This window comes from Harpegnathos saltator, unplaced genomic scaffold, assembly GCF_003227715.2.
Source record: "Harpegnathos saltator strain DR-91 unplaced genomic scaffold, Hsal_v8.6 scaffold467, whole genome shotgun sequence".
Classification (NCBI taxonomy): Eukaryota; Metazoa; Arthropoda; class Insecta; order Hymenoptera; family Formicidae; genus Harpegnathos; species Harpegnathos saltator.
This window is the reverse complement of record NW_020230280.1, coordinates 1,356,872-1,383,685: the sequence shown is the minus strand read 5'-3', so window position 1 is coordinate 1,383,685 and position 26,814 is coordinate 1,356,872. Positions and strand designations below refer to the sequence as shown.

The following is a 26,814-nucleotide window of genomic DNA, read 5'->3' as shown; positions in this document are numbered from 1 at the left end:
CGAGCAACCGTTGATGCATTTTGTATTTTCCATCTATCGGCATTTTGCCGTCGTGTTTCCGACTCGACTCTGCATTTTGTCACATCCGCGACGCAATGTCGCGTTATCCTAGCGGGCTCCTAGCGGATGGGTAGATTTACTTGAAGCGTTGTCAGTGCGCCACAATGAGTCGGCTGTTAACTGTCGATTGCGCGTCGAGTTATCGCACCGCTGCGTGCACCCGCTGATAATGTCTGCGATATTTAGAACACCGCGAAAAATACGTGCACGTAACATTCGAAAAAGAACTGTACGGAAGCAATCGAGGTGCGAATCTGGGGTTCGCAAAATCTGAGTCTTTTCTACGCGCAGAAGGTACAATGTAATCTTGGTTAATCGTCAATAAACGAAAATAAGCAAAATAAATGTGTGTTTCAATTGTCGAAACAGATTCCTCCCCCCCCCCCGCTTCTCCCAACAATTTTATACTGCTCAACTTATAATTTTAAATAATTCCAACTTAAAATTTTAACTCAATACCGCAAAGTGGAAGTGAGTAGTAGATCCGTGTTTCAATTGTCGCAAACAAATTCCTCGCACTTCTGACAATTTCACACCGTTCAACTTGTCCTCGCGTTCTCCTTTTTCACCCGCGAGCGCGAATTTTACACACGATCGTCACGCGATACGCGAGTCGAGCAAAAATGTTCCTCTCGTCAGCGGAAGCGAGTCTCGGCGCTCAACGCCGGCGCTTTCGGCGAAACTTCGTTGCGATGCGACCGCAAACAGCGGACTCCGCCTAAAACCTCGCGATGCCTCGTGTAATCATTCAATCATACTCACATCAGCCGCGCCGGTCGACGCAGATGGATGATTCCAATATCCGTCTGTGCAGACTCGACCGGAAACACGGGCGGATTAAGATATCCTTCAACGTTAACTCTAGCATGCAAAATCTAATTAATTCCGGAGGAGCTCCGAGTTATTTGCTCGGTCGGTGTCTATGGCCGTCGACCGATGATTAATTAACGCCGTTAACGCGCCGCGCGCGTCGAATGACACGGCGCCGTGCGAGAGAACTTAGCGGGCGATAAAAATTAACCGACACGCTATCAGCTCGTTCTAGGCGACGGGAGGGGGAGGAAAGAGGACAAATCAGGGTGCCAAACTAAACTGAGGCTCACCCGAGCCGCCTACTGAGGTCGCGCAACGAGACATTATTTACATCGCTGAGTAACGATGCGCGTTTCATCGTTTCATCCCCGCGGCGATCTGACGCGACGGGGATTTTGCTCGTTTTCCATCTCTCCGTTCGAACAAAAAGGGGAAGAAAAAAACAGCGAGCGAACGCGTGGCCGCGTAATAAATACGCGGCAATTTACGGGCTAACCTGACGGGCAGATAAGTCCGGGACGTGCAATGCGCAAAAACAAAAGCGACTGTCATAAAGCCTTGACTGCTTTTTCGCCCGGACGATATCCCCGGAGCGATTGCAAGCGCCCCGAGCGAGCGACGAAGGGCCGGGGAGGGGGGACGGTGGGAGGGTGGGCGGGAGGGGGGTATCGAGTCGCGAAGCTGCGGCAAGAAATCGCCGGCGGAGCGGAGATGCGACCTTCGCTCGGCTCCGCTCCGCTCCGCTCCGCGGAGGCAAAGCCGCGGGCTCGTCGAGGATAATCGTAATGAAGGATCGTGCGAAGAAGCGATATTAATGTCGCGCCGCGCGACGCGCCGGGTGGATCTCTATCTCTCCGCTCTCCTCCTCTCGGTCTCTCCCTTCCCCCGCCACGGCGGTGAAACGACCAGCTGTCGGAAACGTCCGCCGGAGTATCGACTAATGGCGCACGGAAGCGAGGACGAAAAGCTTCGACGAGAATGACGACCCTTCGGCATTCGGGCTCGTCGCCGCCACCTTTCGCCCTAAATCCCACCCGGATTTCGATGAATTATTCGCGCTGTCCTCCGAATCGCACGTACGTCTCTCCTCTTTGCTAGCCACCGCGCCGCCATCGGATCCAACTTTGCGCTCCGCGGATTTTCGCCCTTTCCGTCACCTGCCTGCGGAAGCAAATCGCCGGGGGATCCGCGGATGAATGGAGGTGAGATTCGCCGATACCACCGGCGGAGACACCGTTGCTTTCCGCGCCGAGTTGTGCGGCTCCGCGAATTTTTGAATTAATCCCGAAGAGAGAGAGAGAGAGAGAGAGAGAGAGAGAGAGAGAAATTGATAGGACGATATGATTCTTGGATTACGGGCGACCGGAGACAACCGTTGAGATGGTCATCGCTCGCGTTACATTGTGTACGATGAATCCATATTTTGCAATGTAATTAAATTAATTTAATGATTTTATCAACACGCACGGTTTAACAGTGACCTAACTTTGCGAGGGCTCGCCCAGATCTCCGCGCGGTGCGTGATCGCGTTTTAATGAATAATTAATCAAAGCATCTCGCGACTGGTTTATTGAGTCGATGCGTATTAATTACCGTTGCGTATTAACAATTCTCAGATAACGCGCGTCTATCACTGACAAACATGTTTATTACATGTAAAAGTATAACGCTTGGTTTCCTGTGCGGTGCGCGACTGCGAATGCGAGCGCGCATGCTGAAATTTAAACGACGATCATTCGATTGAATGTAGCGAACTCTGGTGAAAACGCTCGCAATTTGCAACAATTCCGACGTGGAGCTAATGCGCATAGTTATTACGGTAGAGTTCAATTAGTTTAACACACACGCGAGATACACTCGCGAGCGCTTTGACATCGAATGTCTATCGTCTCGTGTGATTCTACCTCCGAATTCGAACGCGCGCGGTTTCGCAACGATTTACGCGCGCAGAACTATGCGGCCTGGCATATCCGTATTGATCGTGTCTCAAATTTAAAGCGGCGTCCACAGCGATCGATAGCAACAGCGCGACCATTCGTTACATATAATCCGATTTCGAAATTTGTCAATATTTGACGAAACTGTGAGAAACAAATTAATACGGGAACACAACGAAACTATTCCAATAGCCATCCCCGTATGAAACTTTCCGCACACGCCTACACACGCGCATGCGCGCGCGCGCGCGCGCGCGCGTCGCACAGGTATGCGTTTATCAGCCTTGCGAAAACAAATATCTCTCGACGGGAATATGCCGTCAAAAAATATGTCAGATCTCGTAACATTGGAAAAGTAATATTCACGATATCGAAACGTAATGTCAAGTTTAATTAAATTCCCCTCCCCTCCCCTCCCCTCCTCGATAAGCCCAAATTTCCTGCCGCGCGCGGACATGAAAAAAGTTGCACGAGGACTATCACCACGGCGATGCGAACATGTCGTCGTCGTCGTCGTCGTCGTCGTCGTCGTTGTCGACATGTTCAATGGTCGTAATTGTTGCCGTGTCCGCCAAATTTTCTGACGTCCCGACGACGTCGACCTACCTCGTCGTTGATATCCCGGGGCGCGGTCTGACCGATCCGCGACTTGCGAAACACAGCGGGGCTCGCGGCGTGTTGCAAACCGGGGCGCGCCAGCGCCGAGTTGATGTGCGCACCACTTAAAGGTAAGCTGGCAATATGAAGATATAGGATGTAATTCGGTATGGGCGAGACAACTTCCCCACACACTCAGCGTTGTCATACATCACGATTAACTCGACTTAATGCTCCAGCGGCGCATGGCGGCGCGGCGTGCGGGGGGAGGGGAGGGGGACCCGAGGCAATATTATTCACCGCAGCATCGCGGGAATCAGTCTCAAAGTCACGCAGTCAATTAAGCTACGTCCAACAGTTTTGCGGGAGGAGCGAAAGCGGAAATCTGGGTTGCGCGGTGCGTAACGCGGCCGAGGTTAACCGGCGCAGCGCGAAATATAATCCCGCGAAAATATCCCGAGATGGAGATTTCAAACGCGCGCAATCGGCGCGCGCTCGCCGCTTTTTACCTCTCTCTCTCTCTCTCGGACACCGTCGGGTTAATTAACGCTCGGCGCGCACGGAGAATCGACTCGGGGGCGAGAAGCGTCGCGCGTTTATTATTATTTATGAATCGTAACGAGACACTTTTATATACATTCGCACCGCTGCCCCACGCGCGTGACTCGCGCCGCGTTGTATATACGTGTTGCTCCTCGTTTCGCAGGACGGTTCGTTCGCGCGCTATTTTCTTCCTGTCAACGATCGTGTGATTAATTAAACATTAATCCCCGTTTCTCGTAGGAGCGTGACGGGATGATTTACGACTCGTCGAACGAGTTGCCCGAAAATATTATTTAATTAACTCTTACGAGTCTCAGCGCCGAGTCTCGAAGGATTGTGGCGACTACAATTTTTTGTCGGAAGATCTCGCGCGCGCGCGCGCGCGTCGCTTGTTTCATCGATTCGATTAAAAGTGCAGAGCTCAGAGTTGCCGGCGGGCTCTAAGCTCCTTAATGGAACACCCGTTGATTATCGCCTACACGGCTGCGCCCACTCAAACATAGGGATATACTACTGCGGCCGAAAACAAGTAAGTGTGCACTGACGCCGGCGGACGAAAGCAGCTGCCGCGGTGCGCAAAAGCGGATTGAATTCTGCACACGCGAGGCGATTCATGAGACGAAAGCGACTGTCCGGTTCTTTGTAATCAGTCGTGTGTGTTCGACTTCGGGCGATAACGATAACTGAATTACGACTATATAATCACGACGCGCAATATACCGTCTGCGAAGTAAAGAAACTTTCGCAACTCGGTCGAGCACGCAAGACACGGTAATTACTTCAATTTCCGAGACCAAGGAAAGTCTGCTCCGATTGCCCCGTTTAATTGCCCGGAAGTTGGGAGAAACACGTTTAAGAAGATCAGCAGGTGATTTAATTCGCGTCTATTTATTTACGCGGACGCTTACACTCCAAGTTCGATTGGATGCTCGAGTTATGTGTCGGTTTCGATCAGAGTCCCGAGGAATTACCGAGTCGCAAGTGTAATCTATAGCGAAGGAAACCATGGAATACGTGTTTTCGCAGGCCGCAAGAAACGCTAGAAACGGAGCAATCTACGGCGCGTTGTATCTCAAATGCAGGCAACTAGATGGTATTTGCGGTGCAACGTCTCGCGGAGAAGTATGAATATGAGCAATGTATATAACGCGTATCTTGCGCTCCGTCTTCAGCGTTCTTCGTATCGTCAGCATGATTGCTGAGGACAATTTGAATTTACAATGCGCAAGCCACCCCACAATGAACCGTCAACTGTGTCATTTTGATGTCCGCTTTTTCATTCGCTTTACTCCGACGCCAAGATTTATGCGCAAATTTTCGCGTCGCATAATCCGCGATTTTAGCATGCGCCGGCGTTGTATGCCGGCGATCTGCGAAAGAGCACATTTCCTCGAAGCGCCATTGAAGCGAGCGAGATAATGAGCGCGGTTTTAATTAAACGAAATCAATAAGAATCGCCGGATCTCCACAAAGGTAAGAAGAGAGGAAAGAAGGATTTTCCGTGTTAAAGTTCAAGGGGATTCAAGTAACACGAATGCCTTTAAGAGCAGGCCTAGAAGATTAAAAGTTTCGAGATTCTAAGGTTGTATGTGTACGTGTGTGTGTGTGTGTGTGTGTGTGTGTGTGTGTGTGTGTGTGTGTGTGTATACACACATACGTGCGTGTGTAAATATTTTATACTCTTGACATCCCGAGAAAATGCGTACTCCCGGGTATTATGGCTTGAAAAGAAGAAAAAAGAGACAGGTTTCACGGAAGAGCAGTAATCTTGATATTTTTAAAATTCAAATATCGAGAATTATATATATATATATATATTGATCCTTGGAAACTGAAAGCTTGGAGGATTAAAAATTCAAAGCATTTGAGCTTCGAAGCACTTAAGGTAAATGTCCCGATGGCCGGATACGTTCCAGTGTCCGACTACTTAAAAAAAAATATTTACTATTTATTTCAACAATAATGAGTGAAAGTAATAATTATTCGAAAAAAACTCCAATATTTGACAATTAATTGGAAAAAATATACTCAATTTGATACTTTTGTATTAAAATAAAAATTAATTAAATAAGTATGCATCTGTCGTTTGACAAAATAATAGTCAATAATAAATTCAATAATAAATTAATAAGTTCAGTTAATAAATTTAAGAGATAGCATCTATATTTATATTATTTCCCGTTAGCACATACTAATTTTCTAATTGCGGTCAGACACTGGGACAAATTATATCCGAATATTGGGCCATAATCTATTTCAACTGTCACTGGTATATTAATGCGCTTCATTACTTATGTAAATATTTCATTAATAATAGATATATTGGTTTAAATCATTTTTCTCTACTTAAAGAAATCTTAAGATTTCAAATAAACGCAAATATTTATATCAAAACTATTCTTAATATTATATATTGTATTTCTTGTGACGACCTACGCTTAAACGTTAAAAGTTACTGAGACGTTTACTTTAAGTCATGAAAATGAAAAGCACGAATCCATATTTTCGCAAGTCAAAATTTGGATTCAAAATTTGGATTCGTTAGCTCTGCAAATTCCGTCGAATTCGAAGGGCCAATGTAGAACTTCAAGGTACAAGATTTTACAGATTATCGACCTACGATGCTGCGAATAGCTATTCACTACCGTTCTTTTTGATGTCGAATCTTGAAGAAGGACCTCTATGGTCCTAGATGCGTTGTAAGAATTTTGGGATATTCAGAAAAATAATTCTGCAATATTTGATTATCATGATATTTTATCTGCATTTAACGCGAACGCGTGTCGACATATTTTGGAAAATATACTTTTACTACTTTTAAAAGGGCGTTAAAAATATTGTTATATCTTCCGTATAGTAATAAACTAATGTAAAGAAAATAAATCTGTGTAGTAATAAACAATAAACATTCGCGTGCGAGAATTTCATCCGAAAAATTTTTTTTCGAAAAGTTTAATTTTTAATCTTAATAAGCAAAAAAGTCGTGTTACATTGATCGTGTTACCGAATTGTAAACATACTATGTGTATATATCAAATATTATGCGTAATAATAAAATATTAAATAATTTAAGAAAGAGTAAGATACGAATAATTACAAGAAACAGCGGATCTTTTAATTCTCTTTCTCCTTTCTATTTTCTCTCTTTCTCTTTTTTTAGCGTTGAAAGTCTCAATAGACTTTGGAGCTTTTAAAAGAACTGATATGAAGCTGTGAAGACAATTACAACAGTCATGTGTCCAATAATGCTGTTTTCCAATACAGATTTAACCTTGAACTTGATACAACAATAAAGATCAATAAGAAATGAAAAACTGGCAAACGTAAACAATATTTCACTCACGAAAGCATTATTGGACGTAAAAATCAGTGCTGACGAAATTTATCTTAGATTCTAAAGCCTGATAAGATATTATAAGATATTTATACTATATATACTAAGATATTTATAGTTGCGTGCAATCTTTCATTGAGAGCATAATTAATTAATTAAAGGCCGCCATTCGGCTACTTGAATCAGCATTTCTTACATGAAATCAATAAAAGTACTCGTTGACGTATAATCCACGAGATCCACGCATATGAAGCTAGGATTATTTAATAAATAATAATAAATATCGACCTAATTTTTGAGCAAATTTCAGCGTTCTCCGTCTCGGCTTCCGATCCAGGATCTTGCTCCCGGCTCCTTCGTGACGTTCCAAGTAGTTTCCAGCACTCCTGGCACTGACACTGACACTGACACTGCATTGTCACTCGCGCAGACACGATTCGCCCGGAGGAACGTGTTAATTAATGCGATGCCGACACGAGGCCGATCGAATGTTTTCAGATCTGGCGGGAATGATGGTTAGCAGGGAATGACGGAATGATGATCGAGCGCGGCTTCGCGTCGCGCGGTATGCGAGTCCTTTGTCGGCTCGAGATGTAATGAGACGCGGCCAAAGACGACACACGCGAGTATCGAAACACAAACGGGCAAAAAAAGCACGTCCCGTCAAACGACGCTTGCCGGCCGTTATTGAAAAACGTATTTATGTACATTCGGCGCGGCCGAGGTATCATGACTGTCAACACACCTGACTTTCGAAGTGATTGAACTTGGCAGGGCTGTAGCCACGTACAGCAGGCGCCCCGCGGCGAAACTCGTCGCGCGAGTGAATATTTGTGCATTCTTTTGCACTTTCGTCTCACCGAATCTTCGTTAGTATGCACAAAATACGGTAAATATGTAGAAAAGGGTAGACCTCACCGGTTTCTTTCATTTTGAAATATATTTTGAAGGATGAAATTCTGAGTGACTTGCTGATACAATTATATGGGGGTTGCTTATAGTTTCCGAGATATTTGATTTTAAAATTTTGGAATTTCGATTATCCTGGAATTAAATTCCAGATATCATAAGCTGACGTTATTTACAGTACGATCCAAACATAGTGTATACATAGAAATATAGGAAACAGTACATATAAGCGGGAGAGGGGCTCCGTCCCTCCTCCGCACCTCCTCCCCAAAAAAATCCTAACCTAACCTAACTTATTGCATCTTTATATTATATTGTTGGGCGATGTTGAAAAGATCTCCTTAAAAGCCACAACACCTAATTATATGCAGATATTATAACAAGTTAAGTTGAGCCAGGTGATAGATCTTAAGAGAACTTTTTTCAACAGTGTCCAAAAATATATAAAGATGCAATAAGTTAAGTTAAGTTAGGATTTGTTTGGGGCGGGGGTGCGGGGGAGGGGCGGAGCCCCTCTTCCGCTTGTATGTACTATCTCCTATATTTAAAGTGAATGAAAACTGCTTGTCTACTTCAAATATATTTCAACGTACAATTATAAAACTTTAAAGTCAAATATCTCAGAAATTATAAGCGACCCCCATATAACTGTATCAGGAAAAGTCACTCAGAATTTCATCCTTTATAACACATTTCAAAATGAAGTAGGTGAGGTGTACCCTTTTCTATATATTTATCCAAAATACCATTGGACGCGCACTACTTTATCCTCCTTTTCACCCCTTTTTATTCAAATCTCCGAATTCCTCTATCGACATTTGCAGGGTCACTAAGAAGTAATGAACGAATTGTGTGGAAGGAAAATTGATTGCTGCGTTAAGCTTTCGATTCCATTACTTACGCATTTACCGATTAATTAGATGACGTTTACTCGCCGCCTATGTCCCGGGAAAGTTCTCAGCCACGTCGCGCTCGAATCGCGGTGCGTGACCTACGGATATTGGCGCAGTCGTTAGGATCCAAACGTTAGAATCAAAGGCAGCGGTTAGTGAAATACGACGTTCCCTCGGAGGCGCCGTATTCGCTCGCTGCCTTCAAAGTCCGCCGATTCCGCCACAATGACGGTTCGATTTAACGACGGAGCCTGCCTGAGAAGCCGACGCAAGAACTCGAAAGGCGGATTGAAGGGTGATGAAGTACAGCACGCTTAAGGCTTTCGTCGGAGCTAATCTAATTTGCTAAACGTCCTCCTAATCCCGACGAAGTGACGGCGCGCTTGGCAGTTCCGAGTGCGCGGAACTTTCAGAGCTCGCGCGCGATGAATGGGCAGAGATCGGGATCCATAGCCTCATCAGGAATTGAAGAAGAAAAAGGAAAGACGGAGAGGAAAAAAAAAAAGAGAAATTGCAGAGACACAGGGGGACGTTACGCTTCGTGCTGGGAGCGAGGTAGACCGCGACCGCTCGCGCGACGGCGGCGTTTCCCCCGGAAATATGCGTTCCCCGGCGTACCGTTGTGTGCATCTTGCGCTTTATCTTCAAAGACCGCATCATCCCGTGGTCGGCGAAAACAATTTAAATTTGCAATGCAAAGCAGCGATAAGTTCCCAGTCGGCCCGCGGCGTACGATTTGCGAAGTGTACCATTTCGGTTTTTACTTTTTAACGGAGCAGACGAAGGCTACTACCCCCGGCTTGGGGGAATTTACGAGCGCGGCGGCGCCGTGCGCGCGCGCAGCATATTCTAAAATTATACACCGCGACCGGTTCACTGTACAGGACAAATAATGCTTTAGCACGCGGGACGACGAAGGGGAGCTGCGCGCGCGCGCGATGACGCAGTCACGGAATTCCACGCGATCGGCGAATTTCATTTAAATGCAATACACACTCCGCGAGCGCGAACGCGTGCTAACTTCTTAAGTGATTTAACACTTCGACCGTCGTGTCGCGAATGCGCGCGCGAGGTCGGCGCGCTTTCTGCGTTTCCTCAGGTGTTACGGTGCATTTGCATATGGGCCGCCGACTTTATTGCGATTCAAGTCAGCCGCTGTTCCTGAGAGACTCCCGTGAGATCGCGCGCTTCCCGCGCGTCCCGGTGAGCGAGAAGAAGCGAGTGTTTGACTTAAAGATCACTCGAAACACGACGACGGCGGCGGCCACTTTGAGAGTCCCGATCGTTCCGTTTATAATCGAAAGCGAAACTCCGGTCTCGAGATTGAATTGTAAAAAGATCGACGACGTGAATTTCGGCTCCTTGACAAATAAAGACTCGGCGATGAGAGAGTGACACGGGGCTGTCTCCCTGTCGATCCGATCCTTTTTCGCGAGAAAAAGGGGATCAAAGAGAAAAAGAGACAGAGAGAGAGAGAGAGAGAGAGAGAAAAGGGACCGCGATGGGGCGAAGGCACACCACGGCGAGAAAACACGATTACTTCCAAACCTTTATTCGTACAGAACTGTCGGTATACATTAAAAATATGCTAGGTTTGTTCACCGTTTCTTGACGAGGAAGAAAGAAAAGAAGTTATGAGACATTCGTTCTTACAGAGTGCACATGCTCCAAACGTGTGTGTGTGTGTGTGTATGTGTGGACGACGATTCGAGCGAGAACGATTGGAGCGTCAGGGCGGGGCGAGATTGCCTTTATACAAGTACGAATATTACATGGCACAGTTTTTTCACGTTACATTAAAAATGATGAAGTCTAATTACAGGATGGGCGCGCGGCGCGCGCGCTGATCGGGATGACGCGAGCGATGGAGCGACACTTTGCGAGCACGACGTGCTTCTGTCGTACGTTTTGTTCATCTTTTTTTACTTTTTATACATATATATATATATATACATATACGTATGTACATAATACGTAACAGATATAATGTACATAATGATACACATATATATACAGGGTGTCGTTTGCGCTTGGCTAATGGCGACGGCCGCTTGCCAGCGGCGCGCGCGGATGGAACGCTCGCCGCTGGCAGGTCGTCGCTCTCGGAGGTCCTTACTTATCCTAGCAGCCAGTAAGTCGGTAAGAAATCTCGCGTCTCGGCGCCGATTGTTTAAACTCTGCGTCGCGGCTCGTTAACTCTTAATTAATCGCTAGTTATGTATTAGTACGGGTGAGGGGGAGGGGGAAAGGGGGGAGACCGACGAGAGACGAGAGATGGCCGGCGAGACGTGACGCGGACGGACCGATGTGATGAGAACCGACACAGACGACGAAGAAGAAGTAGAAGAAGAGGAAAAACAGCGGTAAGAAAATAACGAGAGAGAAGTGGCGGAGACCGAGAGGACGGCGTGGCACCGTAGTGAGAGCAACGGAAAAATTCCCTGGGGCGCGCGGGGGCGTATATCACTGGAAGTGTCAACACGCGATAACAACACCGACGTAGCGAGAGAGCAGCGGACGCGCGATTGTCTCGGCGACTCGATCGAAGGAAGACTTCCGCGACACAGCGTGTTCTCCAGCCTTCGCGAGGGCGCGTCTCCGAATAAACCCGAGGAATCCCTCTTGATCCCTCTGCGATGCCGCTGTTATCGATGGCGACGTGTTACATCGCGAACGAATCCAGCTCGCTCGCAGTATCGAACGACGTCGCTTTATATCCGCAATTATATCCACGCGCGCGCGCGCGCGCGAGCAAGATTCTCCCGTGACGAGAGCGAAAGCGCGTAACGAGAGCTCGAGCGATAGTTTTTAAGTTGCGAGAGAACGAGCGGGACGGGAGGAGCTTCCTCCTCCAGCGAGCGAAACTTGCAAGATCCAAGTGGGTTGTAAAGTTTTGTCTCTGCTTTAATTCTTAAGCGGAGCTTTGATCCCTGATATCATTCTGGCTGGGAAGTTAGCTGAAGAGCGCGCGAGCGACGATTTTTCAACGGATTTCAATTAGAATCGCGCTTACACGGAATCGCGATTACACAGCGAGCGAGCGCGATACCCGCGGCCGTATTTCGGACGTCCGCTCTCTCTCTCTCTCTCTCTCTCTCTCTCTCTCTCTCTCTCTCTTATCGCCACGAAATCCCGTCGACGAGTGATACAAAGAGTCACGAAAGCGAGACGCGAAAGTCCCGTCTCGGGAGAGAGAACGAGACACTCTTCTCGCGATAATCGTGCCTTTCAAGCGGCGCCTGTTAATTATCCCATCGCCACGAAGACTCCCGGAGTCGGAGTCCTGCTGGAGTAAAAGTCAAAGTCGAGTCATCGACGGATCAGCGGAGCGATCACAGGCGCGGCCGTGTCCCCCGTTTTCTCTCTTTCTCTGTCTCTCCGAGTTAACAATCAGTTCACCGCGAGGCGGCTAATTCCACCTCTATGTCATCACGAAGAATCACGAGCAATTGTGCGAACAAACAAGGAGAAACGAGAAGAAGACGACGAAACAGGACGGCGAAGAAAAGTGGCAGGGGACAGCGACACGCAACCGCGAGTCTCGGCGAATCCTTCCGAATCCTTCTCGCTCGAAGCTCGGCGAGGTCGCGTTTCCGCGGCAAACGTCGACGTATCCTGCTTCGCGTGCCTTTCTTTATGTGGTAACGGTCGATACTCATACAGTGGAGCGATGACGATAATAGTAATAATAATAGTTTATTTTATCGATAACAATAATTTATTATCGTCCGCAGCGACGACGCGTCCATCTGTGCGCTTCTTCACGAAAATATATGTAATGTGTATATATGTATATGCGATATACCTATATATATATATATATATATATATATTTATAGTAATCTCTCCTCCGTGATATCGCCGCGTGCGCGACGGTGTATTTACAATAATTAACTTAACTCTCGCGGGACATTGTTTATCAGACTCCCCCCCCCGGTGACGTAAGTTTCGTGCGCGTCCGGAGGCGAGCGCTCGTTCCGCGATCGCACGAGCCATCTTCAGCAACACACACACACACACACGCACACTCCCCTTCTCCCTGCGCGCGAGAACAATTTTTCCTTTTTCTCTCCTCCTTTTGAAGAACGTCCTTATGTATAGATATGTATGCATCGAGATGCTATTGCCAAAGACGGGACACGTTATTGTAAGTGTTACCGCTGCTACTACTACCAACGCAGGTCGGTGGCTCGTGTGAGAGAAGTTTTTAGTGGTACCACAATGCACTTGCGATCGCTCACGGACACGCCACACTGTGGTACCACTAGGCACAGTGAAACTCGCGCGAAACGCTTCATCACGGCAGCCTCCAGTCGCGAAAGTTACGTCACACACTCGCTCGAAACCGTCATCGTTCGTTTCTCCCCGCAGGCTCGACACTCGACCACCTTCCTCCTCTCGCTGACTTTGAACGGTTCCTCCGGTTAGGTGGATTCTCCCTTCCTCCCCTCTCTCACTCCCTCTCACTCATTCATTCCTTCTCTCTCTCTTTCTCTCTCACTCTCTCGCCTTCGTCCACCCTCCGGCTGACCTCCGACCTACGTGACACCTTCCTTCATCGCGCGTCATCGCGGCGACGAGCATCCCCCTGGATCGGCTTCTTCATTCTTCCCTTCGTCCCGTGTGCCGACGGCATCGTGGATCCTTTCCCTCTGGTGCTCGCCTACCCTTCTCCGTCTTCTCCCCTTGTCATTCTCTCTCGCGACTGTCCGCTGGATAAACGAGAACGAGAGCGCGCGCGGACGGACTGTGGCATCATTGAGCGCGTTCCAGGTACGAGTGATGATTTTTTTCACGTCGAAACGAACGGTCCGAAGTACACGGAGCTTTCCGTCCTTCGTGTGGCTGACGGGAGAGACTGGGTACCTAATTTTTACAGGTGTGCGTTATCGGGGGCTCGGCTTCTTGGAAGCTCAGCGGCGCGAGGGGGCGGGGGATTCCTGATAAAGGGCACGCGTTTTCGTTTCCAGAGGAGGGTGTATCTCCTCTGACGGCCTATTTGCACCTCGATGGAAGATCCAAGGAAGATTCGAAGGCGACAACCTTCAGCGCGGGGCGAAAGAGAGTCAACCAACCGTATCGGAGTGATCGGGTGGTCTTCTATTTTTACGGGCGAGTCAACGGGACCGGCATTTGTACATGCGTGTCGTTCAGAAACGAGAGTTGCTGCAACGCGGTCAATTCAGCTCCGATTGAAAGGGGTGGTCGTTATCGTTACTCGTCTGCGGTACACTAGTCGGGGACACGATCGCCGAGCGAGATCTTCACGTTGCGGAGGCAAAAATGGGACATGGAGGAAAGAAGATATCAGATGAAGAGAAGAGAGAAGGAAAGAAAGACAGAAAGAAAGAAAGAAAGAAAGAAAGAAAGCAAGCAAGAATCTCGCGTCGGTAAAGCGAAGAGACGCGAGACGCCAGGATGGCGAGGACAGGATGGCGTGAGTCTGAGAGAGAGAGAGAGAGAGAGAGAGAGAGAGAGGGAGAGAGAAAGAGATGGAAGAAGAGGAGGAGAGACACCGCGACACTGGACTAAACGGAGGATTAGCTCGAATTCGTCGTAGTCTTTTTCCTCGGCACGAAGGAGATCATCGAGGGAATCAGCTGCCGTTCCTCCGCTACACCCGTGAACACGTTCGGCCTCCGTGCGGATCTCGCTCGGGGACCCCGAAGACGAGACCCGGTCGCGTCTCGTCTTCGGCGCGGAATACTCGCGTCGGAGACGCGAATGACGCGTGTCGAATCGACCGGCGGCAGGCTGGAGGCAAGGAGGAGGGAGGAAGGGTTGTTGCGTTGCGTTATGCGCGCTAACTTGCGCCGTTATCTACAGAGTTATCGGCGCGTACGGTTAATCAAGAACTACAAGGCAGCGCTCCTCTACTTTCTCGCCATCAGCTACATCGCATCGTTCTTCCCCGCTCGGGTAGGAAAGTAAGGCTGAGTTGCACCAACGAGCCCGGCCCGGCTGATCTCTCTCGCGCTACGGTTCTGCCTGATGCGAAGTGTCGAGTGGAGAAAAACGAAAAAGAGAGAGAGAGAGAGAGAGAGAGAGAGAGAGGGAGACAGAACGTTGCATCCCCGGGACGGTGAAAAATTCTCCCGACGTTTCCGACTCGAGCGCTCTCACGATCGTTTTGAACGTCACAGTCGAATGATTGAGCGCTCGCGGCGCAACGCGAACGCTTCGAGAGAGAGAGAGAGAGAGAGAGAGAGGAGATGCTCCACTCGCGAAGTTATGATCGAAATCGAAAGCTAGCCTCGGCAGCCGCGCGGAGCCCGGCAGAATCGATCGTAGCGTCGGCCGACGTTGGTGCAACCGGCGCCCCAAAAAGGCACAGTCGTTGAGTTAAGAACGTTAATTGCGGCTCCAGACACCGAGAAAAAACCAAGAGTTTCCAATCGGGCTACCTCTAAGCCGTTCGTTCGCTTCGCTCTCGTCGCGGAGGACGACCGAGCGATTCGAACGAGCCCTCGCAGCGATCTTGCGGAGAGGAGGGAGGGAGAGGAGAAGATGAACAGGTAAAAGGGAGGAAGGAAGCAGCGGCGCGGCGGCGGTGGTAGCGACGAGGCGGTGCTGCAGCGCGTTTAGCCAGCGACTAAAGAGGACCCTGATGCCGACGGGTTGCCTTTTCATTTCTTTTGTGTTTTTTTTTTTTTCTTTGCTGTTTTCTACGTTCTATCGAGCGCGTTGCTACTGTTGCTCTTGGCTCTACTTGGCTGTGTTGCTGCTACTGCTACTGCTGCTGCTGCTGCTGCTGCTGTCGCTTGTCGCTGTGTGTCGTTTCGCTTGTTATTAAATAGCGTCTCTAATGCGATGCCTGCGCGAAAGCGCAAGCGGTTATTCCACGCTTTTTTTTATTCGTTTGTCTTTGCTTTCTCGGGTTGAGCTTGCTTTGCGCGCTCGGTGGCGGCGACGGCGGAGTGGGATCAAGCCTGGGCCCACTTGTCGACGACTACTTCATTTACTGCAACATAACACACACAAGAGTTGCGATTAACGACAACGGCGGACAGACACACGGTGTGACGAGCGCGGAGCTAAAAGCGGAAATAAAAAGGTTCTCTCGGCGAGCGGCGGCGAGCTGGGGCCAGCTCTATCTTTCTCTCTCGGCAGCCGGCGAGAGCTCCTGCGCGCCGGCGTTATCCTCTCCTCGACATCGGGCCGTCTGAAACGATCGGACTGTCGGATCAATCAGTAGGGGAAGAGGAGGGGAGGCGGCGGGGGCAGCGGGGTTAGCCGGGCCAACTGACCGGGTTTGCGCGGTTTGCTCGAACGAATGTACGGATCCTATGGGAAGCGGTCTTGCGGATCGGCACTCTCGCGGAATTAGCCGATCACCATTCCATCTCGACGGAATCATTGACTGCGCGAGCGTTACACGGCCGTTACACTTTGCGTGGGAAAATGAGAAGTACAAACACGTGTCGCGCGTCGACACGTGTTGTGTCGTGTCGCCTGCTGGCAGGCGAGAGAGCAGAGTGAAAAAAGGTAACAGCCTCGGAGCAAGTCAAGAGTAGAATCAAAATACCCTTATTCGTTTATCATCACAACCATCACATCATTAGAAACCCGCTAGAGCGCGTACAACGTGTAATAAATAAATAACAATATCAGTTATACAGGTGGACGTGTATAGTCGCGCGCGCGTGCGACCGCGTGATATATAGTAATACCCTAAACACCATAAAACTACTCGTACATTCGTTCTGATCCTTCTGGTCTGATTTTCGCTCTTTTTCTTTTTTTGTTTGCTTCGTCATTCCGCGCCGGGAAGATCGATTGTTTTTTTTTTTGGATTTTCTGCCGATCACCGCCGTACCACGGACGACACGTACGGCTGGTTGGTTGATTGGTTGGTTGGTGCGTGCTTTATTACGGTGCGTATGTGAGGGTAATTTGGTTGCGTTGGGATCTTTGTTCTCGTGTTTGTTTTTGGTTCGGTTATTAAAGGCGGTCCGGTCCCATCGAGCAGCTCGAGAGTGTCATGTGAGTGCTGAGTTGATGCTCGATTTCTCGCGGCCGGTTTAAGGTGTCTCTCGGGGATTCTCGCCCTCTCTCGTTCTTTATTTCGACGAGGTCACTGGCGGCGCCACTGCAATCATACGAGGGTAACAACGATTATTTCACCACACGCCGAGTCACTCTCGCTGGCTTAGCTCGTAAGCCTCGCCGCGGTCCACTACGGAGCGGGATGCAGCAGCTGCTTAGTCGATCAAGCCGCCAGCGATTTGGCGATGCGTGGTTAACACAGCGGTGTGCGCGTGTGTGTGCTGGCTGGCTGGCTGGCTGGCTGGCTCGTAAGGAGAAATCGGAGTATCAACACCGAGGATATTGTTAGGGGCGAACTGTGTACTGAAATAGATCCTTGAGAAGGATTGTTACTCGGTCAATCGCTAATTCGTCGATCAGAGTGAGTGGCGAGGGAAGCGACTGCTACTTGTACTCTACAGAGTGAGTAAAAAAGGAATTAAGAAGAAACAAAATGAAGGAACGAATGAAAAATTACTCGGAGGATCTTCCCGCAGAGAACCTTCCGTTTCACGGAAATGCGCGGACCACGGAAATTTCGCAAACACTTTTGCAAACTTCCCCAGACAGAATGTGTGTTACATGATTGAGAGATTACTTATTACTTATGGCGTTATTACTCATTACTTATCGCAGGGAAAAACTGCAGTCTTCTCTTCAAACGTCAGTAAGAAGACACAGCTGTCGAGTAACTAATGTTCTCTTTCGGAATGCGTAGTTTGCGTAGTGGAATGAGAGTACGTGTGCGCGTGTATATATATGTGTGTGCGTGTGTGTGTGTGTGGTGTTACGACATACGGTTAATCAAATGCTATCTGGTGAGTCTTAAAATTGGCAGTTTCAATGTTACCTGCGTCGTCCAGACGTGCGTGCCGTAGTCATCCGCGAAGGCTGCTCTTCCCGTGACTGTACAGTTTGGCACACCAGCAGGCAGGAGTTAGCAAAAGGGGGTGTCGAGGTCGCGCGATGTGTCGCGGGGGGTCAATTCAGCTCCCTCGATTTTTAGGACTTGGGTCATTCCGGATCGACACGACAGTTATCACATCGGTCTGTTTTCCAGCGAACGCATGCAAAAAAACTCCAAACAACAGATTTCAAATAGAACAGGGGGAGAGAGAGAGAGAGAGAGAGAGAGAAAAGAGAGAGTGGCAGGACACACAGTAGCCACGTTTAATGACGAACGAAGACACCGTGGAGACTCGCTGAAGTCGAGAAACGGCGTCTCGACGGCATGTGGGAGGACGGGGGACGGGGTGGTTATTTTCCGAGACCTTGGCGACGTGGCAAACTTGTACCAGACGGTGATCCTCCGCTGACAAGCTCTTGCATGAACCTTTCTCACGTTTGTCACGTTGAAAAGTTGTCAAAGATACGATGATCGGAGCCGGTCTCGAGCGAACAGGCCGTAATTGATTGTTTTCTTCAAGTGTAAATAAACGTATACATTTCCATCGGACGATTATCCCTTTGCACTCGAATGTCCCGTCTGAGGGACCGATGATAACGTAAGGCTAACAAACCACTCGGATGTTTCCTTTCAGGGGATTCACAGTGGTATCAACGCTTCTCTAATGTCAACACTTGAAGAAAGCGATACTTGCTCTCAAAGCCACACACTATTTAATATGACGCGATTCCTGTTTACACATTTTCTTAAAAAGATGGCTCCGAGTGCAAGGGTTAAAAACACAAATGACCGGCGTTTGACAGAACTCTCGATGGGGAGAGTTCACGAAGAGAAGAGAACACGGATCCAAGATTTGAGAGAGATATATATATTACTATACTATAAATTCGCTCCGGCGCAGCGAGGCCCAAAGTCGTCTCGAGCCAGCTCCGATCACTCGGGACGTCGTAGGACAGGCAACAGATAATAATAAGAGAAAGAGACAAGTAGTTAGAATGCTTTTAGGCGAGGAGACCAACTGAATCAAACACTTACTACGTCAGCGGTGTATTAAGTGTTCGATCCGCCGACATACACACGCGACGGCAGACATATACGTATATACACACATATATATATATATATGTATGTACTATATATATATATATATATAGACAGATCCAAGCGGAACTCGCACTCGCTCGAATTAGTAATAAGGCCGAGATCACTGACAGTATACACGGAGTACACGCAATTAGTAACACATGATTCTTTTTATTATAACAAGTAATGCACTAAAATCGTACCACCGGCATACGTTCACTCACTTGTTATAATATCGTTCTGCACGAGCTCTCGTATATCGAATACACGACAAGGACGACAGAAATGATAGACGACTGAACGGAACGGATCGTCAAAGTACAAGGAAATGACGACAATTACATGACGAGACGTAGCTATGCTTATCGTATCGTGTGCAGAACTGCATCGTAACCCGCGGCGGCGCTACGGTCGGACTCGCGTTATACAATTTGTAACTCTTTGCTTGTATCTCCTCATCTTTCTTTATTTATGCTCTCTTTTGCTTCCTCACTTCCGTCTCGCCTCCGCGAATCTCGGGATTCTCATCCGGATTCGCGGCGGAGGACGTCACACGCGCCGCGGTCCGCGCGCGCGCGCGCGCGCGCGCGCGCGACGGATATATACTATCATTTATTTTTACCCGAAATCACTCGATGTTCTCGTAATGCATTCCATAAGTTATTAATATTAACATTACTTTATTATCGTTAGAGATAGGTACTTCCTGCAGGAAACGACGCGATCGTAGTCTCTCATCGTCGCTGGACACCGCGTTTGCTCGTACCGACGTCACACAAGGGTCGATGAAAACGTTCACCGAAAGAGCAGTTTATCCGATACACGCGAGTCGATTTCACTTGGATTTCCCCTCCCCGCGACCGGGAGGGATGCTCTCTCTTTCTTTCCGCTCCGAAAGTTTTGGCTGAGAAAAGTTACCGATCAGTTTTGTATACGTGATATGTGAGGTATGCAAAGAGCTGCAACGAGAACGAGTCGTTACCTTCTTGTGTTTCTCTTTTCTATTTCTCGGGAGGTAGCACGATGGTAAATAAATTAAGAAAAACAACGTACACGCTAGAAACTTCACTTTCTGACAAGCGAACACATCGATATTTGCATGACGCCACGCAGTATTCTCTCTTCGTCGAGATGGCACTACTCCGTCATTCTCGATCAAACGTAAGATACAATGCACACTCAAGTACTTACAGATACATCGTGGACGAACGCAGAACGAGTCGGGCGACCCGGACGCAAAGAGGTGCCGAGCTACTGCGAGTCCCGAAGAATCCGCTGCTGAAAAACACGCACACATGCACACATAAACGTGTGTGTGTGTGCGCGCGCGCGCGCGAGACTCGTTTAAACTTCGCGCTTGAATTTGCCTTTCTCGTTTTCCCGTCGGATCCCTCCGAGCTCCTTCGAGACCCACCGCTCGCACCCCCTTGCATCCGGACCCCCGGCGTTATTCTCGTCGAGTTTATTGAGCGTCACAGAACTGCATTAGAGTCTTCACACGGGCGCGTCGGCTCCGGCGGCGCGCGATACCTGTGCCCCCGTTAATTAATCGAAACCGCAATCCGCGCGCTCGAGAATCCCGCGTCTCGTCGGGACGAACGTCAAGGACTCTCGAGAAGGAAGTTGCCCGAGGAAATATCGTCAGGCAAGAACGGACCGAGTTTCCGCTCTACTTTCGCGCACCTTGCGACGCGGCGTCCCTATAAACACGCTGATTAAAGTTAACCGAGCTCTGACTGATTCTCCATTCGTCCACGGTTCCCCGCTTCTGTACAGAGATGGAACTAGGTAGATGGATAGATAGGTAGGGGGGGGGGGCGGGAGACAGAGAGAGAGAGAGAGAGAGAGAGAGAGAGAGAGAGAGGAGAGAGACGGAGAATCGGAGCTGAAGTTCGGTTAACTCCCGCTGCTGCTTACGACGGGAAACCCTTTCGCGAAGGAAAATCGAAGTTACATCGTGCGCGTGAGAATCAGATCCGCAGCTCGGTCCATCTCAAAGTCCCGTCGTCGCCGTCGCGAGATACGGAATTCGTCGCGCGAATGAGACACAATTACAAGTATCCTCAGCACGGAGGATCACAGCACAGGTATCGGCGCCGAGAGACGCGCGCCGGTAGCTTATCTCTCGCTGAAAAACCAATTGCGTTACTTGCGGAACAGAACACTACTCGAGACACAAGTTCGTTAGTGCGTGGCAGCGCTAACTCGTTCGGTCCGATTAAGTTTAGTTATGCCCATACCAAAAGTATCACGCCTTAACCGTTACTAATTAATTAATGAATTAATTAATTAATTATATTACACTATATCGTGACCGCGCGACCGCGGCCGACTTCTGAGGTGCCGACTACGGCGCAATTAAATTATTATTATTATTATTATTACCATTATTATTATTATTTTTTTTTATTATTATTATGCGTCGCGCACGCCGATAACAGCGGACGATCCACTCCTTCGCGGAACACATCGTCAGTCTTGTTGCGTTTGCACGTGTCCGAGAAGTGGCGATCGCGCTGAATCGCGACGCGATCTCTACGAAGATCCGGATAAACCCCCGGACCGTGCACTGCTGGTGGACAAGGCGCAGCCGTTTGCCGAAGTACGTTCGCGCTCGCGCGACACGACGGCTCGTGTAATTTGTCCCCCTCGGCTGCTGCAAGTTTTATCGTTCCTCGGCGGAGTTTCGATCGAGCCGGTAGCCGAGGAGCGGAGTTTGAGAACACGTTGCACCGTGATGCGAGAGAAAGAGAAAGAGAAAGAGAAAGAAGAAAAGAAAGAAAGAAAGAAAGGAGAGAGAGAGAGAGAGAGAGAGAGAGAGAGAGAAAGAGAGAGAGAGAGAGCCCGCGCGTGATGCTCACGAGTAAAAAGAGGAACGACCGAAACTGGAGCAGCATGGTCTCTCTTTCGGGACACTCGCTCGATTTCGGTCTTTTCTCCTTGATCACCAGTCACGAGGATTACGCCTTTCACCAACAGGACACGCTCCGAGGGATCAACTGACCCGTGAGGTCAGATGCATCGAAGGCCCACGTACTCGTGACGACACCGATTATTCGTCTCGCGCGCATGTGGCGCGCATGTAGCTAAGGCAGTAGCCGAACTCGTGTTCACTCAATCGACAAGTGTCCTCGACCGGGACGAGATCCTGCGTACACGTTTAACAAGCTCGACGGACGAGTTCCCTCTCGCCCGCCCGAACAACACTTTCGGGCAGACGTTGCTCGTCCGACAGGAATTCGGAAACGAGTCCTTGGAACTTTCACTGACGCGTATCACCGAGGCGAATCTTTAGCGTTGAATAATTTATGCGACGAGAATATATCGAGAAAGAGAGGTAGATAAATGGATAGATAGTTCGAGAGGGGGAGGGAAAAATAGAGAGGTAGGATGATCGCGGAAACTTTTCCTCCTCGAGTCGAAAACACAATTTCCGACGTGAACCGAAAATTCCTTTATCCAGCTTCATCCACGCATTCGCAGGATCTCATTAAAATGAAGAGAGCTTCGCGATCAAGGTTAATTCCGTAGAATTTTTACACGAACAGTTTCGACAACGGGGAAACGAATACGACGAGATTTTCAGGGGTAGGATGTGGTAGACGCTACGTGTAAAACGACTATCGCTGTTATCGGCGAGAAATTTTATTAAAAAAAGAAAAAAGAAAAGTCACAATTTTATTAAATCCACGATCAAAAGGACGACAACGCGATACCGCTGTCGATACAAAAACGGACAATCAATCTCGACAATGAGTGTCTGCGTGTTCGGGGCACTGCTCCGATCGTAGCGTAAACAAATGCATTGGAAAACGCATGAACTGCCCCGTTTGTTTCGAGCGCACGAGAAACTTTACGACGTCACCATTTTCCTCTGCTTGACGGTTGCCTTATTTATACACTTACGAGCTCTTGCAGTCCATATCCGGAAATTAGTGATACGTAAATCTCTTGTACGGCAATAAATCTTTAGAGAATACATAAAAACACACGTATTTGGGCAGGGTAGGAACGAGGGGGGGGGGGAGAGGAATATATGAGGAACGGGGTGCGTGAGTGAGTGAGTGAGTGAGTGAGTGAGTGAATGAATGTGTGCGTGCGTGCGTGCGTGCGTGCGTATGCATGCATGCATGCGTGCATGCGTGCGTACATAGTGGGACAAATTAGAGAAGAAAGAACCCTGCTGTGCCGGTGACGTTGGCAATCATTTCCGAAAGGTGCGTCTTCGCTGAGAATGCAAAGTCCGCGACGAGCGTTTCGCCGTGAGGAAAAGACTAACTTCTACATAAAGATATTTACAAAATTTCACACTTACACGATTGTCCCGTATACGATTGTTACAGGCTCTGAACAATGCAATGCGCGCAAACGTGCAACAGAACGCAGCCGTTTGCTCTCGACCGGAACATCAACGACGTTTGACCCCTCGCAGAGGGGCGCAAAGGTCGCCGAGCCGTCGACACAGCAGGATAATACAACACGATTGCGATTCGAGAAAGACAGGTTACGACACAACACAAGAGGGGGGAGAGAGGGAGGGTGGGTCTTACAAAACGTGCAGTTAATTTCTACACCGTGCGTGCATCGTTTTTATCGCCACACAAAGGAAGACACGGTATATTATCGCGGGATACAAAGTGAGATCCGGTTCCTAATACGAAGTCCCTGTACGTTCTCTTGAAATTTGTCAGGCAGCTGTCCCAGTTTCGACTTCACCAGACACTGAGGAACCATCGATTAACGTGCGATTTATAACAAGCGACACTGGAAGCAACGGAAGTACGTGTGTAAGCGAATTCTCACGAACGAAGAGAAACGTTAATCGCGCGAGCCGATACGTTATTGCCAATTCGTGCAGCGTGCGTGCATCAGGCTCAGCCTGGAAAGAAAAATTAGAGGGGAAACAAGTATAAAACTACCGTCGAGAGAAAGAGACAGAGATAGAGACAGAAAGAGAGAGAGGGTTCCACCCACATTTCTCGGCCGATGGTTGCTTATTGTCTTCGTTGTGTAAATTCGCGTATATATTCCGACAGGAGCTCGTGTGTGCAGGCGCCGTGTGTGTGTGTGTGTGTGTCCGCCCGTAACTTGCGCGCCGTGGTCATTGCTCGAGCCGGCGCGTCGTTAACGAGCAAAACTACTTTGTACTTTCCAAATCGATCGGGATCATCAATTGTACGTCGCGAACATGCACGGGGATATAAAAATTTGCGTCGTTAAAAACTACGATCCTCTGCGGCGCCCGAGGCCCGTCTCTTCCCAGCCGCGGCGAGTTCGACTGACAGTAATCGTGCGACCTGCTTGCGTTCGTCCCGATTTCTCTCGGTGTCCCGTTTACGCGACACGTCTATGGCGATACGTCTCTATATATATATATATATATATATATACTAAGCGTACTACTAATATATAAAAGATGGTGTTTACAGCAGCGGCCGGGACGAGGAGACGCGACGTCGAGCCGGAGGCTCGATGGGCAACCGCAGACGATGTCATCGGCGAGAAGTGTGGATGGACGGCATGCGTAAGTTGAGGTGTTGATACTACTGCCGTTAGTGTACACTAATGGAATCGCCACAACTACCGGGTGCTAACTAAACCAAAGAGTGCGAGAAGATTGAGAGGAGGAAGAGAAGAGATGTATAAATAATAAGTACATAGGGGAGGAGAGTGATGGAAAGGGAGTCACCGAACATATCTATACCGGAAAGAACACCCATATGAATAGTTCCGTGTTTGTTGCAGAGGAAATTCAATATCCAAAAGGCACTCGTAGAAAATAATTTAACGATCACAATCTTTGATTACGACGAGTCGTCTCTCTTGGATCACTCGATGCCACTCGAAACTTGTGATCGTTGAGCGACGTCGGAGGGGGGGGGAGGAGGAGGGGAGGGGGGTACGGTGTGTATGATGCGGGCATGGTGGGCCTTGGTGGGCGTATTCTTATTTGTTTTGTTTTTCTTTTCCGTACGGTCGTAACTAACACCATGCACAACAGTCAAACTGCGGTTAAAATCTCACTTGAACGCACTCTCTGTTAATAACTTATCTCGCGCCTTCCCGCGTCACGGAGGGAAGAGCTTCGGTTAAATGCAAATTGCAAGTCCAAGGTATTTAGTCGCGGATGCTTTTCCATAGGAAAAAAACATCGTCTGCTAGACTAATAATATTATCTCACGGATGTTCTATATGGGACAGATATACAACAGTTCAAAGAACACAGCCCACATTAGAACGATCCAATGTACGGTGTAAATTGGATTCTCACCGTCTGTGATCTTTCTGGCAATGAACTTCAAGGTTTCGTCGAGAAGTACCACTGGAATGGAGAACTTCATAACGGTAACCCATTCTTCACCCGTTAGCGGGGTCACTTGGAATACGGACTGAAACAAGAAGGGTCAAGTGTGCTCGGGTCCGACGAAATTTTTCGCGCAGCTTAAACTACTACGAGAGGTGTACTCGGAAAGTTCGCGTACTTACCGAAAGAACATCGACGTACAGGATGACGAAGTGGAGTGTGAAAGAAAGGGCCATGGAGGCGATGAGCCACATGTTGGACCAAGGCGGCATAGAGATGAGCGACTGATTCTCGGATAAACTGTGTGCAAGAAATGCAAATTTGCTCATAACCGCGGAAGGTCAACTTTCGGGTACACGCCGAGAACCCTTTCTTCCTCACCTGTTCATGGCGTTTAACATTTCAATAGTGACCAGTACAGAGAGAGCCATCGTCATGGGGTGAGGGTCCGCAAAAATCTTACAGTTGATACCTTTGAACTCGTCTCCACCACCGATACATGCTAAGTGATGGGTCTGCGAGAGTTTTGTGCGAATAATCGACAACGATTAGATCAGGATTCTGATTACCTCGGAGATTTTTCGTAGTAGCTCCTAATGTATTATGATGAACAAACTTACCACTTGGTAATAATTCATTTGAGGTCCGTCTTGACAGTACATGAACCACCAAGCAGCCGAGCCGACAGTGGCGGCGCCTACGTATCCACCGATAGCCAAGTAGCGGAAAAATAGCCACCCAGAGATCAGAGATTCGTCAGCTTTGCGGGGAGGCTGTGACAGACACACAGATAGTTGAGACACTTCATATCTGCTAATATATTTATTTCCAATAACCGACATCTCACCTTGCTCATGATGTCCAGGTCAGGCGGGTTGAAGCCGAGAGCGGTGGCTGGAAGACCATCAGTGACCAGGTTGACCCACAGAAGTTGCACCGGGATCAAAGCTTCGGGAAGACCAAGGGCGGCGGTCAAGAATATACTGTAGTAGAAAATAGAAAGAGTCAGTATATAGATGAATCCTCGACGTAAGTCTCTCCTCGTTACGGTATGTCGTTACGTAAATACCTGACGACTTCGCCAATGTTGGAAGAAATAAGATAACGGATAAACTGTTTCATGTTATTGTAGATGGCACGGCCTTCCTCAACGGCGGCTACGATAGAGGAGAAGTTATCGTCCGCCAATACCATCTCCGAAGCAGACTTTGCGACCGCAGTGCCGGAGCCCATGGCGATACCGATTTCGGCTTTCTTCAACGCGGGTGCGTCGTTCACACCGTCGCCGGTCTATAAAGAGCAAAACATGTAGTGATTGAACATTGATTCGACGATAAGAAGAAGATCGACCGAACACGATTAAAGCAAGATGGAAAGCAAAGACCACGAGAATGAAACAGCCACACGAT

The 26,814-nt window shown here is 48.6% G+C and overlaps 1 protein-coding gene across 6 annotated transcripts in view; it reads right to left on the bottom strand.

Moving 5' to 3' along the window:
- Positions 1-10,768: 10,768 nt before the first annotated feature.
- SERCA (ATPase sarcoplasmic/endoplasmic reticulum Ca2+ transporting SERCA) overlaps positions 10,769-26,814 on the bottom strand; it is a 49,410-nt gene continuing 33,364 nt past the window's right edge. For 3 of the 6 annotated variants that reach the window (XM_011144150.2, XM_011144151.3, XM_011144152.3), the window contains exons 8-13: positions 26,475-26,695; positions 26,253-26,388; positions 26,026-26,178; positions 25,787-25,920; positions 25,588-25,705; positions 25,290-25,490 (exon numbers count right to left, since the gene is read on the bottom strand). In XM_011144150.2, coding sequence (XP_011142452.1) covers positions 25,290-25,490; positions 25,588-25,705; positions 25,787-25,920; positions 26,026-26,178; positions 26,253-26,388; positions 26,475-26,695 — 963 coding nt within the window. Of the gene's footprint in view, positions 16,048-16,597; positions 17,176-25,044; positions 25,491-25,587; positions 25,706-25,786; positions 25,921-26,025; positions 26,179-26,252; positions 26,389-26,474; positions 26,696-26,814 lie in introns of those variants that run through there. The other 3 variants (XM_019842234.2, XM_019842235.2, XM_019842233.2) reach the window with 3 other exon arrangements.